Source organism: Empidonax traillii, unplaced genomic scaffold (assembly GCF_003031625.1).
Source record: "Empidonax traillii isolate 1590-97213 ecotype Southwest subspecies unplaced genomic scaffold, ASM303162v1 scaffold33:size3420811, whole genome shotgun sequence".
Lineage (NCBI taxonomy): Eukaryota > Metazoa > Chordata > Aves > Passeriformes > Tyrannidae > Empidonax > Empidonax traillii.
The window spans coordinates 2607418-2621893 of NW_020955226.1; the positions used below are offsets into that span (position 1 = coordinate 2607418).

The window sequence follows — 14476 nt, forward strand, 5'->3', positions numbered from 1 at the left end:
TTTTTTTTTTTTTTTTTTTTTTTTTTTTTTTTTTTTTTTTTTTTTTTTTTGGTTTTATTTGCTTGCAACATAAATTCAGATCCTTACTTTGTGGCTTTCTTCTATTTCCTTCTTCTCTTGAAGGTGATTCTTCAGTGGTTCTCAAGGAAGAAAGGCTTATGTTGTAGAAAGTAGCAGGCTGGAAATTACAGAAAATATGACATAGCAAATATAGTGAAGACATGAATAGTTCTAGGAAACAGTTTTCATATTCAAACAAAATTGTATTAATTTCTGAATTTTTGTATTGAAACAGTAGGGGTAAAATTTAGTGAATCTTCCCAGTAGAGTTTACTCTTGCATGATGTATTTTTAGACTACTCTTTGTTAGCGTCTTTTTTGACACGGGTAAATAACTCTTTGATGGTGGTAAATGTCCTTACTAAAAATAGCTTGGGAGCTGAAAAGTATTCAGTCTCTCGAGTCAGGCTCATGTTAAGTCAGTGGGAAATCATTCTGTCTGCTCTGATGGAGTTTGGCTCAACGTCATGTCATTGTGCATTAGCCAAGCCTCGGCGGCTACTACCATGCAGGAATTCTCCAAACAGTAAATGTTTTCTTTATAAATGAAACAATTTGCACAGTTTTTGCAGGGTGTTTCCATCACCCTTTGGTAAGCAAATCTTAGTTACCAACCCTGCAAAGTCTTATGCCTTTGGAAGTTGTTTTTATAATGTAAAAAGACAGTAAAAAAAGTCATTATCTGAATGAGGACTTGAAGAATTGGTTCAGGCCCTAACTATTACACAGAAAGGAAAGTCAGTGTCATTTTAATTGCTCAATGAAGATACTTCTAACACATATAGGAAGAAACTGGGATGTTAGATATGTGAATTTTGACAAGGGGAGAAAAAATAGCACCTTTATAATTCTCTGGCCTCCGTAGCTGGAATTTCAGAATACCATTTCCACACCACCTCTAATGTAAAAGCATATAAGCTCTGAAAAATGGAAAAAGTAATGGTGTTCTTAGTATATGTTAACACTGCTGAGCTGTGCTTGGCTAACGTTTTTCTCATCTGTTTTATAGGTTTTGTAAAAGACACCGGATTAAATCAAATTCAAATGTTCCATGTGTCCCGAAAGACTTGTTGATGATGTCAGAATTAGTTCTTCCACAGTTCATCTTTAGTCTTATTCAACACTTAAGAGAGGGATATAATGAACCTGGTATGTTTTAAATTTGCATGTATCTGACATATTTTACCATGCTGTTATCTGTTGCTTTGCAGTCTGTGAAGATACAGTACGTGAATGGTATCTACAGTTTATGTATTTTGTGCTTCTCTTCCTAACAAAATTACTGCCTGGCTGTGCAATTTGGTTTTATTGTCTGCTGGAGAGCTTAAGTATTTGTTAAGGGTTACCTAGCATTGTGTTGAGCTTTTCCAGAAAATGAAATCAGGTATAAATTGAAACTTGTTTGTATGAATTCTAGAGCATTATGAACATATAAATTATTTCCATTTGTGGTGGTCATGACTGTTCTGCTTGTGAAGATCTTGTCCAAATTATATTGCATCTACACCAAAAGTTCTTGTTATGTGGTTTTCAGCTCTTGATCTGCCATCAGAGAAAGACCTTCATAAAATCCTCCAGGTTTTGGAGCCTCATGTTACCTTTCTAGAAGACTTGACCAAAATGGGAGGAGCAATGAGATCAGTTCTTACCCAGGTTTTGACTAACCAACAGTTCTACAAAGATCTTAGCTCTGGTATGTTTGTATTATTTCTAATAATTAAATTTTCAAACTGTGAAGAATTGAGGGCATAAATTTTGTTTGTCACTTCAGTTTCTGTGTTTTTATTTGACTTCTCAAGACACAGAAGAACATGTTTTTAAGGATATTTTGTTGTTGATAGGAGGGTAGGCTTCAGGTGAGACTAAGAACATTTGTTATTAGGATGTGTAAGAGCAAACCTCTGATTTTCTGTGTACCAAATAACTGTATAAAGAAATACCCTTACAAAAAGGTTTTTGTAAGAAATCCATTCTCTTCAAAGTGAAGTGAAGATGGTATCTTGGTACTTCCGTGTAGGCATATCAAGGTTATTCAAAGTGGAATATTGTGGGATCTGCTCTCACAGAGGCTGCTGGAGGAGACCTGAATGGCAAAAGGCCATTGTCTGTCCTGCACTTCTGTGCAAAGCCTTTTCCATCTTTTTTTTGAAACATCATCCCCCTCTTCGTTCTTTATTCCATCCTGTACCAAATCACAATGAATCTGAAAATGCTGGGCAGTCACTGCTGACCCCAAACCACCTGGTATAAATTAACTCCATGTTATTTTCTTGTGACTAGAAAGTGTATTTTAAGAGTCTTTTGCATAGATATGGAACAAATAATAATTACTGTAGTTTTAAGTTGCCATAACTGGCTTGGGCAGCAGCAAGTTTAAGAACAGGCAATCTCCAAATCTTTAGGTGAAAGAAGAAACACTTAGTACAGCTGCCTCAGGTGTAGTTCTTTATTCTTCCTTCCTCTTATTCTTTCCTGTTGAATAATATTTGAAAGGGGTAATTTAATGACTTTTCCTATATGTGATGGATTTCCTGATATAGGAAGGTGGAAAGGGAAGGGAAAGTAAGGCATTCTTATCTGGACTCTTGGAATGCAGAATATGTGTCTCTCAGTAGGTACAGTTTCGGAATTGGGAAAGCAAGGAAAGAGATTTTAAAGCAAAACCTGCCTTTCTGACTTGGAAAGCATAAGGTGCACAGCTACCAAGTTGCTCTTGTCTTTTTCCTGTTTTTTTTTCTTTAAACCTGTAATAGAATTTGCTTCTTCAAAGTTTGTTTTTTCCTTATATAATAAGTGTGTTAGGTTTTTGTAGTCCATTACTTTGTGGAAAATTTTATCTCCTGAGTATGCAGTGTGACTTTGCTTCATCAAACAGTTGTAATTACAACATCTTTATGAATAGTCTCCATTTATTGCAGCTGTCAAAACTTGAACTTTGAAGAAAAATTTTAAATATTAGGAATTATACATGCTCTATTACCATTACTGCATTTCCATGGGAAATTGTAGGTCCCCGTCCTTTCTGTCCAAAACCAACTGTTTTGAAATATCAAAAGACATGCTTTTTTTTTCTGTAGTGTTAATGTTGGGAGTGTTGGTAAAATACAAATGGAGTACATAATTTAGAAGACAATTGTGTATTGGAGGGGAAAAACTAAGAGTTACCCACCTTTTGGCCTTCGTCAGTTGGAAAAACTTTGTAGCTTCTATGTTGCATAATTGTACAGCTTATTAAAACATTGTGGGCTGTTTTTAAGATTGCTGATATAGAATATGAAGTATATGAACCAAGTATCTGCTGCTGTGCTTTAATGCTGTTTTATGTGTGTATTCAAGGTGTTGGAGAGAATGCATGTACAAAGAAAAGTCACGAAAAGTACCTCATTGCTTTGAAAGGCTCTGGACTGGCATTTCCCGAGGATAAAATTGCATGTGGTATGCAGGAACAAGGAGCTGGAACTAGTACACTAGCTGTTCAAGGTTTGCGTACAGATATATTCTAAGAGAAGACTTGATTGTTGATGGTTTTAATATAAACTCTTCTTTAGGTTTATTTTTAAATACACCAAATCTTAATGAAACTTAAGGAATCACCTGTTATTTGCACTACCAAATTACAGGACTCATTTTATTTCTACCAACAAAGCTAAACATGTTAACTTTTTGTTCCTAATACACTAAGCCCCATTTTTCCAGCCATAGCATTAGTGGAATTTGAGTAGGCAAGATGAAATTGCTCGTAGTGGAATTTTGTCATTGCAACTAAGTTAAACCACCTCTTCTTATAAGGGTGCTGTGGATTTTTTTTTTTTTTTTTTCTTCACCGATGACCATTTTCAATTTCTGAAAGAACGTGTCTCCATTAACACGGTACTCCATTCTGCACATTAACTCCATTCTGCAATGGAATGTATTTGGAAGTGTTACTCCAACTTCTCAGTCCACTGCTATGTATCTTTTGAAAAAAATGTAATTTTTTATTTCATACTGGCTCGTGAAATGTTGTAAAGTACTGTCGTTTCAGTATAAGATTTATGAAAGGAATCTCTGAACTTTTTTATTTCAAAAGGTTTAGCAGGTGCTACGGCAGCATCAGGACAAGGGGATTCTTCAGATGAGGTGAGACTGTTTTTAAAGACTATAATGAACTGCAACAGAATATTAAATGGAGAGAATGCTTGCAGCCAAATCCCACAAACTTTAACTCTTCTATCTGGCATATATATTATCCCCATTTTAATAATTAGGAAAAATGGAGGTATAAAGGAGTAGATCTCATGCCTTTGATTTTCTGAGGACCAATCCTTATTTTTGCTAACACTGTTTCAGTTTAATTTATGTATGTAACGTAGAAGAAACCTGTTTAGATATTTCAGAAGTCCCTATCAAGTAAATTGGGCTTGATTAAAGCCAACTTAGAGCATGTAATGCTATGAATGGTGTTAGCAGTTTTGGCATTTGAGAATCCAGCTGAACTGGAGATAGCAGCAGGGAGAATTTTGCTGTAGATAAATTCCCAAGTGTAGACTTGACCTTACTTACCAAACACATTGAGTGGGAGTAAAAAAGAGAATATCTCATTTTAGATTGAACTGTAATAAATAAGGGGAATTTAAGGAAGAAAGTTAAATTCTCTTGGAGTTACTTTATCAATTTATTCTCATCTTTTTTTCTAAACTATTTAAAACCTAATTTCAACCAGTCAGCCTTAGCAGCCATTTTGGTAGGGTAACATAAACTTTAAATAATGTAAAGAGATATCTAATATAAGAATATTTATTCCTCAGTGTGATAAAAGCAATCACGGACTGTGTTTTATTCTGCTCTAAGGAAGTACAACAAGGTATTAAAAAAACCTGTAAATACCCATTGTCACTGATATGGGAGTAACAGAGGAGAGGAAGTCACAAAGCAAGACCATTTTTCCTCGTTTCTCTAGTAACATCATTTTTCTAATAAGCATTTCAGCCTTCTACCTCCACAGTCTGTTTTGACTTTTGGATGAAAGGGCTGGGCTTTCTTTTTTTAGCATTTCATATTTGTCAAGCAGAACACAATTAAGATTATAAAATAAAAAATTAACTTTTTCACTGATGCTTTTTTCAGGATGGTGAAAAAATTTTACAGCTTGAATTGCAGAGTCCTGAAGTTCATAGGAACATCCCAGCAAGTCTGACTTTTTTTTTGTTAGAGTACTTGGCCCCTCTAATGGGGGAGTGGGCAGTGCCAGCATCCCGAGAACTGGATGACTCATTCCCCATTGAATTACCAAAGTAGCCTGTGTTCACAAGAACCATGGTCTCGTGGTCTAAGTGTTCAAATGTAGCTCATCTTAAAATGACTTTTCAGATGGAGATAATGAAAGGATAGGAAAATTCAGACCGTTTATTTACCCCATACTTTTGGTCAGTCCTTAGATATAAAATATGAATAATCATTCTCCCCAAGAAATGATTGTAACTCCTTCAGGTTTGGGTTCTTTATCATTTAGGTGAAGTTTGGAAATAAAACATGGCATTTCTCATATCCTTGGAGAAGGATATTGATTACTTATTTGTAACAGTAGATATCTGCATTAATTATGTCTCGTTAGCTCCAGTAAAGACTACCATTGTTAGTAAAGATCCATGCAGCATTTAATATAGTTCTGTAATGTTACATGCTTTTTTAACACCCAGTGTTAGATTTTGTGAAGTGGTGGTGGGGATGTTTTTAACTTGCATTACATTTTTGAACTTTTGTTATTTCATTTGTGGAGTACCTTGGAAGCTTCTGGTGACAAGTGCCTGTGTAAAGTGTTTGCATTATTCTGTAGGGAGAAAGCAATTAGAATTGGCCTCCTAAAGGTGTCAAAAATACTGTATTCTTACGTCAGAAATTTACATTGATTAGAAAATGTCTAGTTAATTGTATTGTCAACTTAGATATACAATATGTTGACTGATGTATTTTTTAGTAAACAAAACCCCCCAAATGCTACAGGTGGATAAGGGGAAACCTTGGATGTGCAAGTTAGAAATTTTGTAGTGTTAAACATTTTTCTAGCAGTCAGTTTTAGAAATCAAAGCAAGTAACCTTACAGAATTAATGAAAGACATGAATATGTCTGAACTTGTAGATGATAATGTTGCCTGGAGGGGGGAAAAAGGCAAAAGAAAAATTCAGTGTTTTTTTCTAAATAGTTGCACACAGCCCATGGCTCCTGTAAACAGTAAAAACATTTTTCTAGTAAGATAGTATATTCAGGGCTTCTTTGTTTTAGCTTGGTAGTTAAACCAGAGTTTTGAGAGCATACCACCTCTCGGCAATAAGATTCTAAGTATAAGATCATGAATTTTTTAAACTCTTCCCCTCCCCCAGGAGGACCAGGATGGTAGCCAAGGTGTGGGAAAGCGCAAGAGGGTGAAACTAAGCAGCACCACCAAAGGTATTTATACAGTACTGATCTCAGTTTATCATATTTGCTTTATGTCTGTCTTGAAAATTATCTAGGGATACTCATTCACTTCCCAAGCACTACAGTGCTGCATGTGACAAGTATTAAACACAGCAAAGTCCGAAAAGGAATAGCAAGTGAAAATGTGGTAATTGGCAATTTTGATTTCCCTTGTGTGAGTACCACTGTCTGGGACTCAGCTGACATTTTGTCACCTCTGTGTTCTGAGGTAACCTCCAAAAATTCGTCCAGTTTCAGCTGAGTGGCTGTCAAGGCTACAATACAGCTTTACAAGGAAGTGTTTGATGTGTTTGTTCTTACCATTTTTTTTATTGTGCCGTTGTACAATATGATTGTGTTCTCAGCCAGGCGAGAATGGTTATCTCTGGTTCTAGTTGGTCCTTCTGTATTGTTCTAGTAATGTTAAGATAAGATACTTGAACAGAGTCTCCCTTGAAACAACTTCACTATTTTGAAATCAGTCCTGTCTGAAATTTGTAATCCAACATGAGTAGCACTCACATTCAGGTCAGCGCAAGTTTTAATTCAAGAATGACCATAGGCTAGAGACAAGGTAGTCCTATCCTGTTCTTGACATGTTTTTATGCTAAAAAGTGTTTAAATAATAATATTGAAATACTATTATTAGGTGAAGAAGGCTTTTTTTGTTTGTTTGTTTGTTTTTTTTTAATACAAGGAGACTGACGTAGGAAGCACAAAGAATTGCAAGCCTTGAGAAAAGAACATTTGAGTGAAAAAACTGGTGAAAGTTGGAATAAAATTTCTGAAAGATCTCTAGAGTGAATGTTTGGAGCTTGAGTTTGAAACACAAAGGTTTATGAATTAATAGAATGGTATGAAGATGTTGTGAAGAGCATGGCAAAGTAAGATTGGTTGTTTGTGGTGTTTTCAGATTGAAGGAAAAAGGGATTAGGAAGCTGGAAAAGCAGAGAACTAAATGTTTTGGCATTTAGTTGTTATCTCTGTTTTTAAGAGATAATCTTAAAAATGGCGTGTGAAAGATTGTGGTAGGGAATAATGATGTGGGAGAGGTGGTAGTTTTGGAGAAATGCAGGAAATGTAGAGACATCCAAGGAAAGTTCTCTTAAATTATAGAGGCTGCTAGCTTGTCTAAAAGATGAGTTAGTCAGGTAACACAAGAAAGCGGTGTTGTTCTGGTGCATAATAAATAATTATGGGAAATAGGCAGGGAGGAAGTTCAGGTTTAGAAGCTGCCTGATCAGGATACCAGGATCAGCAGTGGCATTTCAGGAAAAGTGATACTTGAATTCAACATTTCATTTCCCCCCAGGATTGTAGTCTTCCCCCTCTGAGGCATCCCAACATGGACTGTGCTCTTGATGTTGATAGCTCCTAATATCTGCCCCAGAGGAGGGAGTCTGCCAATGGGGGAAGGGTAAGTATCTGTTTTTATTAAATATCAAATAGTTTTCTGAAGTTTTCAGTATTCATATTTTATGTCCAATAGGGTATAAAATAAGAGTATGGAAAGAAAATTTTAGAAAACTGAGTATTGAATAGAAACAGATTTACCTTTTCCTTATAAGCAGACTCCCTGTCCCATCCTAGGTTTTCAGTGGTTTATTGTCTTCATAGAGGGTTATTTATATACTGGGGACATCTTGAAATGCCAAGTCTCATATTCTAGAGAGATACTTACAACACTGTGAGGTCTTTTGTGGCACCAGGAAAGAAAGAAAGTTTTCTTTAAAGAAAATTCAGTTTCTATGCTGAGGTTGACTGATACAGGTATGGGACTGAGTATTGAGAGAATTTTTTTTTTACTCTCTTTTAAAACCTACATGCTGCATCCATCTGAACTACCAGACATTTAAGACAAATTTAAACCCACAGGCACTATTTTTTTTTATTATTTGTTTAAAGAAATTTAAAATTATGTGGTAATTTTCACAGGAGTGGGAACATTAGTCCCAGTGTTCTTGACAAATTTTCCAAGTTGGGTAAGAGCATTCTGCCTACTTAAATTCTATAGCAGGTGTAAGTGGATAGTATTCTTCTGTCCTTGCCTGAAACTGCTACATAAAGTATTTGATATGAACTGTTCAGCATTTCAGAGAAAGCTGCACATGAGTGACAGATGAGGTGTTCTGTCACTTGTCTCCATGCCTGGTGTTCACACTCAGGGGCATTTGGCATGTCCCTAAACTTGTGCTGTCTGTTCTGTGGACACAGGACATCAGTCTGCACGGCTACCAAGCTGTCATGGCCACTCAGATCACACACACTATTTCTTAACGAGAGAGAGGAACAGAACGTAAATGATCATCACGTGTTTGTTGCAGTAGGTGATGTCTAATGCTTTACAAAATATTTTAATATTAAAATACCTTTCATGACTCTGTGAAGGTAATGTTTTTATATCAATGCTTGTAGAATATATTGAATAAAACATACTCTTGCCCCTTTTGTGGCTTGCTGGAGTCTTTAGGAGAACACTAACATTTAAATTTGGGCTAATTGGTTGCTTGTCTGAGGAACTCTGACCTTTGATAATGATGGAAAATGGAGGTAATTCCTGCTTAGGAAAAGCACAAATGCCTATCCTGCTTAGAACAGGCACAAAGCTACCCAGTGCAGTCTCTAAAGCTGCCATACTTCAGTGAAGACACGAGTCTTTAAGGCCAGATGATGTTCAGCTTAAGTGTTTTTGGGTGTGTGCTGGTGGGGGCACTTCATACGTTCCCGTTGGAATATGGGATTTTCTGTGTGGGGTTATGTATCTTCAGGTGTAGTTGATTTCTAGATATAGAGGAGTATTATTATTGTTTTCTTTTTTAGTCCTCATATGTTACTGGAATGAACAATACCTGTTGTGGTTTTAAATAATAAATAATCAACCTCTTGAAAAAATCAGTCTTCATATTGTAGTATTTTAAAAAACTGATTTAATATGATTTATGCCCTGTCAAACAGTAATTTCACAAACAGTTTATTCCAGCAAAGGTCAGTTTGCAGCTTTGCAATCAGGAAACTGATCTGCTTGAAAACGCAGCTGACAGAATGGAAAGAGCCTGGACTTGATTCCTACATAGGTCCCCCACAGGGATGTACTGTCAGCATGAGTAAGGGGGCAGAGTGAATGGCCAGGAATTAAATGGGGAAAGATGACAAAGGAGTTAGTACCTGATTATGGTAATTTTACCTAATTATGGTAATTTTTATATAAAAAAACCCCAACCAACAACTTTGTGGTTGGCCAGTAACTACATATATTGCTTTGGAAAATAAGAATAACGGATACATTATTGCTTCTATTTAGTTTGTTTAGAGCTTTGTAAAGTTTTCTTAGGTGATAGAACTTGTCACTTAATTATAAAGGTATTTTGTTGTTTTGCTATTTTATCTTCAGTCAAACAGTAGTCTACATTGTTTCCCTCGATTCAGTGGCCATGTAAATACTGTGCAGTTTGCTGTGGTGCATTAAAATCAGTGCAGCTATTACAGTAAGGTGATATGGTTCAATGTAATCAATGAAGATTGGATTTTGTGGTAGAATTGTAGTGAAAACTTTCATTGGCTTCTCTGGGAGGTCCTTTTTATCTGGCTCTGTGCATTGTTGGTCACGTTCATTTTCCCAGTGTATAAAAAAAAGTAAAATTATTTACAGAATGCACTAAGATGTTCTTAAATTTTTGTTCCTGAATTTTTTTGAGTGAAACTGCAAAATCATTGTTTTAATACATTATACATACCCTGCTCCAACCTTTTATGCAGATCAATCTATCATGGATGTTTTGAAGCATAAATGTTTTCTAGAAGAATTATTATTTTGGACAATAAAATATGAGTTTCCACAGAAGATGGTGACTTTCTTACTCAACATGCTACCAGATCAAGATTATAAGGTACTTGCCTTACTTCATTCAAACCTAAATAGGTTTTCTTATTCACATTCTCAGTGTGCATAATGCCTTGCATGAGACCATGTATGTTTATATTTGAATAATAAGCAGTAAAATAATGCAGATCTTTTACCTTGTTTTGAGTATTTTGTTAGAAGGTCTGAAGTGTTTAGTATTTGAAGAGTCATGTGGACAAGATAAGATGGGTAATTCTGGAGCAGCAGAATTTATTTTGATCTCATGCTTTGTTATTTTCCTTTTTGGCTGTTAAGTGCATATTTGCATGTGTTGGATTTTGTTTTGTTTTATTTTACTTTGCAAAATAGGGTTTAATCACTTAAAATATGTGGATCAGCAGTGTATGATTCTGTGGTGTGGTATGGCTGGTGAATAATTGCAGTGACTTCATTCCTGTTTCAAGTGTTGTAGCAGGCAGTGGTTTCTCCATGCAGGCGGTTACAGTGTGAGTGTTCTTGCTGCAGCTATGCCCTAGGTGACTTTGGCAGCCTTCCAGGTGCTTCCTTACAGAGTTTTGCAGTTGTCCATACCAAGTATCTCCTGGCCTGGAGTTGTGGAGACTGGATGTCATCTTCCTGTTTTAAATCTTGGTGCGCAGCCAGGTTTGGTTGTTTGCTCCACATGTTCCCAAGACCTAGTACACATAGCAATAAGGCTTAACATTTTGCTCTGATCATGTCATACTCTTGGGCCATGCAAATATTTTGGACCTTCTCAATCCCTGCTGGGAGACAAACATCAAGAAATCCGGAAGTCTGGACACGCAGATTTCTTCAAAAATGTCTGTTTATGGTGGAACAGCCCTGTATTCGTGTCCCCTTAAAACCTTGCTGTATCAAAACAAAGGACATGAAGATAACTTGCAAGGAAGAAGATATGGGCTTTCAGCAATACTGTGACCGTGTCAAGACACCACTTTCATTTGGGGTACCGGCGTAGATTCGTCTTGGTCGCTAATACATGAGGAGAGATTGGGACTTCTTAACTGATGAACCTTTACCATGAAGCTTGCATTCTTCTTGATAATTTGGGGACCCACATGGACATCCAGTTCTCCTGATCCATTGCCAGCAAAATTCCTGCCCGTAAAAACAACCAGCTGCTAGCAGCACATGGAAGAATCTGGTAAGTGTTGCTGTGTTTCCCTTTTTATATACCATGTAATAACAACAGCCTTTAATGATCATGGGATCTTTCTTCCTTTGACAACAAGCCAGTCTTCAGTGACTTACTTCGTTGTGTTCATCACCTTTCTTCGCTCAGAACGAAGACCATGGTATATTTGGTCTCTACTGAGTACCACCTCTATCTGGAAATAGTCTGCCTTTTACCCAGAAATAACTGCATGCTCAAATTGGAAGATTTTAAACATTTTTGTGTGTTTGAGGGTTTTTTTTGTTACCAGTTTCATACTGTGTTTCATTAAACAACTAATTTCTCTGTAAAAACTTTATTAGAAGCACAAATCCCAAGTATTTGAAGTCTTTTAAGATCTGTGTTTATTTTATTGCTGTGATTGCCTCAAAGGCATTTTTAAGTAGTAAGGAAACTTGGAGCAGGAAATGTATCACACGGCAATACTAGGGAGGCAGTAACACTGTTTTTTTCCCAAGATAACCTGTGCTTTGTTGCAAAACTGTGTCAATGCTGCATGAATTTTAAATATGTCTATGAGGACTGTGCCTAATTTACAAGGAGTGGCCCTGCCTTTTACGTGTAAAGAGAGAGAACATAGCATTTTGGGATGAATTAGAAGAATGTTTTATGTTATAGGCTCACATTTAGCTTTTTGGGAAAAAAGGCTTGGGTTCTGATTAATCGCACTGCATTCTAAAACAGCAGGAATACCTGGAGGGATATAAACTGTTCCAAGTGATCTCTCAGCTTTCTGTTACTTTCTCTCATCCCATCTATACCACATGTACTTTCCTAATTTTTTCTGTGTCTGCTCTTGCTCTTGTACAATTTCGCCGATGCTTTCTGAGGTGATTTAGCTCATTAAATCAGCAGAATTCTCCTCGCTTGGTTTTCTGATACACTGAGGGAGCTGGCCAGACACAGAGCACAGAGCTGGCTATCTGTGCATGCTTTGAAATTGTTGAAATCTCTGACCTCCAACATGAGCATATTAGAGCTGACTGATCCACCATTGCCTGGGCAGCAGCCACTGAGCCACCAGCAATCTCAGTTGCACAGATTTATTTTGAAATAAGAAAACAAACTTCACTTTTAGGATTCCCAGCACTGAAAAGAGATGTTGAAAGGGGTGGGCTAAAACCCTGGGTTAACTAGCTGTTCCCTCTCTCCCCGCTTTGGCACCTGAGAGAGACAGCCCAACAAAAAGTGTGGTCTTTGCCTTACAGATTTGTGCTTGAGGCAGCCCTTCCAGCACTCTCTGACATTTGAAGCTTGGAAGACTTACAAGTGAAGAAAAAGAAAACTGAAGAGAAATTTTCCAAAGCTTCCAGGAAGTTAAAGGTGTGATGGTGTGGACAAGAGGAAAAACAAAAGACCAGAGAAATAGACCTTCATGTGACCAAGGAGAAGGCAAAGAATGCGTTGGCAGTAAACAGGAAGCTGATGGAAGAGTTTAAATCATCCAAGGGCGGAGCCTTGCTGAAATCTGGAATACTGGAAGTAAAAAAATGCAAAAGAATCTGGTAGAGATAATGAATCAACAGTCATAATTACCAAAAATGCTGAGCCTTGTTAGGCATCTCCCATAGAGACCGTTGAGGCAGCTATTACAACAATAACCCCTGGATATGCTGTTCTTCAAATTCTGTAGAACAGTTTTTCTATTGGAATCTTAAGTGTTCAGCTGGTAGAAATATCTTCTTCTTAGGGTTGAGAATAAACATGGGAGATGTAAGTTCTAACTGAAACATGGGGTTGATGTTAGTCACCTAAAAGTTCTGGGATTGTTGAGTGGCCACCAAGAGGAAAGGCCAGTTGAAAAAATTAACCTTGTTTTTCGATAGGCTAGAAATTTAGAAGCTGCACAAGATCACAGAGAGTAAGTCAGTGAAGGTAATTAAATATACAGAAACCATGTGTGTCTTAGGAAGCCACTTCACGCAGAAGATTGGAAGCTGAGTATTTGGAAGGATGTGTTACGTCAAAATCTCCATTTTACTCAGATCTGTAATTTCCCTTAGTTGTTTATGTACCTTAGGCCACTGAAAGAAAGGATTCTGAGGTGGATGGACTGATTACCGTGGCTGTTCTTACATATGGACTGCAGCTTACCCCAGTATTTCAGCTTTTTAACTTCTGGATTTGAGTTTAGTTTCTTCCTCTCAAAATTGGAAAGGGTTTTATTTCTTTATTTTACTTCCACGTGAATGCAGGAGAAAAGCTTCTGTCTTTCCTTTGCTTCAGTGTAATACAGAGTCTTTACCATTATACTGTATTGAGAGCAAATTTACTTTCAGTTCATTACTGTATATGAGTGAGGCACAAAAAATTTTGATGCATGTTGATTTAAAATAAAGAAACAAAAAAATCCAAAATTTGTCCTTAGAGGACAGTGTATTTGCAGTCAACTTAAATTGAGAGGGCTGTGTAAAAGAAGTAATACATAGTTCCTACATCTCAGAACCCAAAAATCCTATTTAAACATAATACAGTACAAAAAAATAATATGTAAAAAAAATATACTTTTTTTACTAGCAGCATTAATATAACTTCTTAAAATATCTGGTGCGTCATTTGTGTCTGAGGCTTAACATTAATAGTGTGAATGTCTTGATGATAAGTGTTACTGCCAGTGATTAAAATTGTTTAAAGCTTTCATTTAAAGGAAATTGTATGACAGGAATATCTGAAATACCAGAATGATACGTATTAACTTTGCTGAAGTATTGCAGATACCTTGTTCCGAAAAGTCTTTAACTGAGAGCGGTTCCCATTGTGCTGGGGGCTGTATGGAGAACACACTGCCACTTACTATACACGTTTCCATCACTGGGGACCAGAGAAAGGAAGGCAGTTTAAGTAGTCTTGCAGTGTTTCCTGTAGTGACATCCCCATCCCCACCCTGCTCCTTTTTTTTGGAGGATATTTGCTGGAAGAGACA

At 36.7% G+C, this 14476-nt stretch overlaps 1 protein-coding gene across 4 annotated transcripts in view; it reads left to right on the forward strand.

Annotated features, from left to right (window-relative positions):
* UBR3 (ubiquitin protein ligase E3 component n-recognin 3) overlaps positions 1-14476 on the forward strand; it is a 108917-nt gene that overhangs the window by 12982 nt on the left and 81459 nt on the right. For 2 of the 4 annotated variants that reach the window (XM_027911537.1, XM_027911538.1), the window contains exons 2-7: positions 1070-1209; positions 1595-1753; positions 3397-3540; positions 4130-4179; positions 6421-6487; positions 10253-10383. In XM_027911537.1, coding sequence (XP_027767338.1) covers positions 1070-1209; positions 1595-1753; positions 3397-3540; positions 4130-4179; positions 6421-6487; positions 10253-10383 — 691 coding nt within the window. Of the gene's footprint in view, positions 1-1069; positions 1210-1594; positions 1754-3396; positions 3541-4129; positions 4180-6420; positions 6488-7821; positions 7914-10252; positions 10384-14476 lie in introns of those variants that run through there. The other 2 variants (XM_027911539.1, XM_027911540.1) reach the window with 2 other exon arrangements.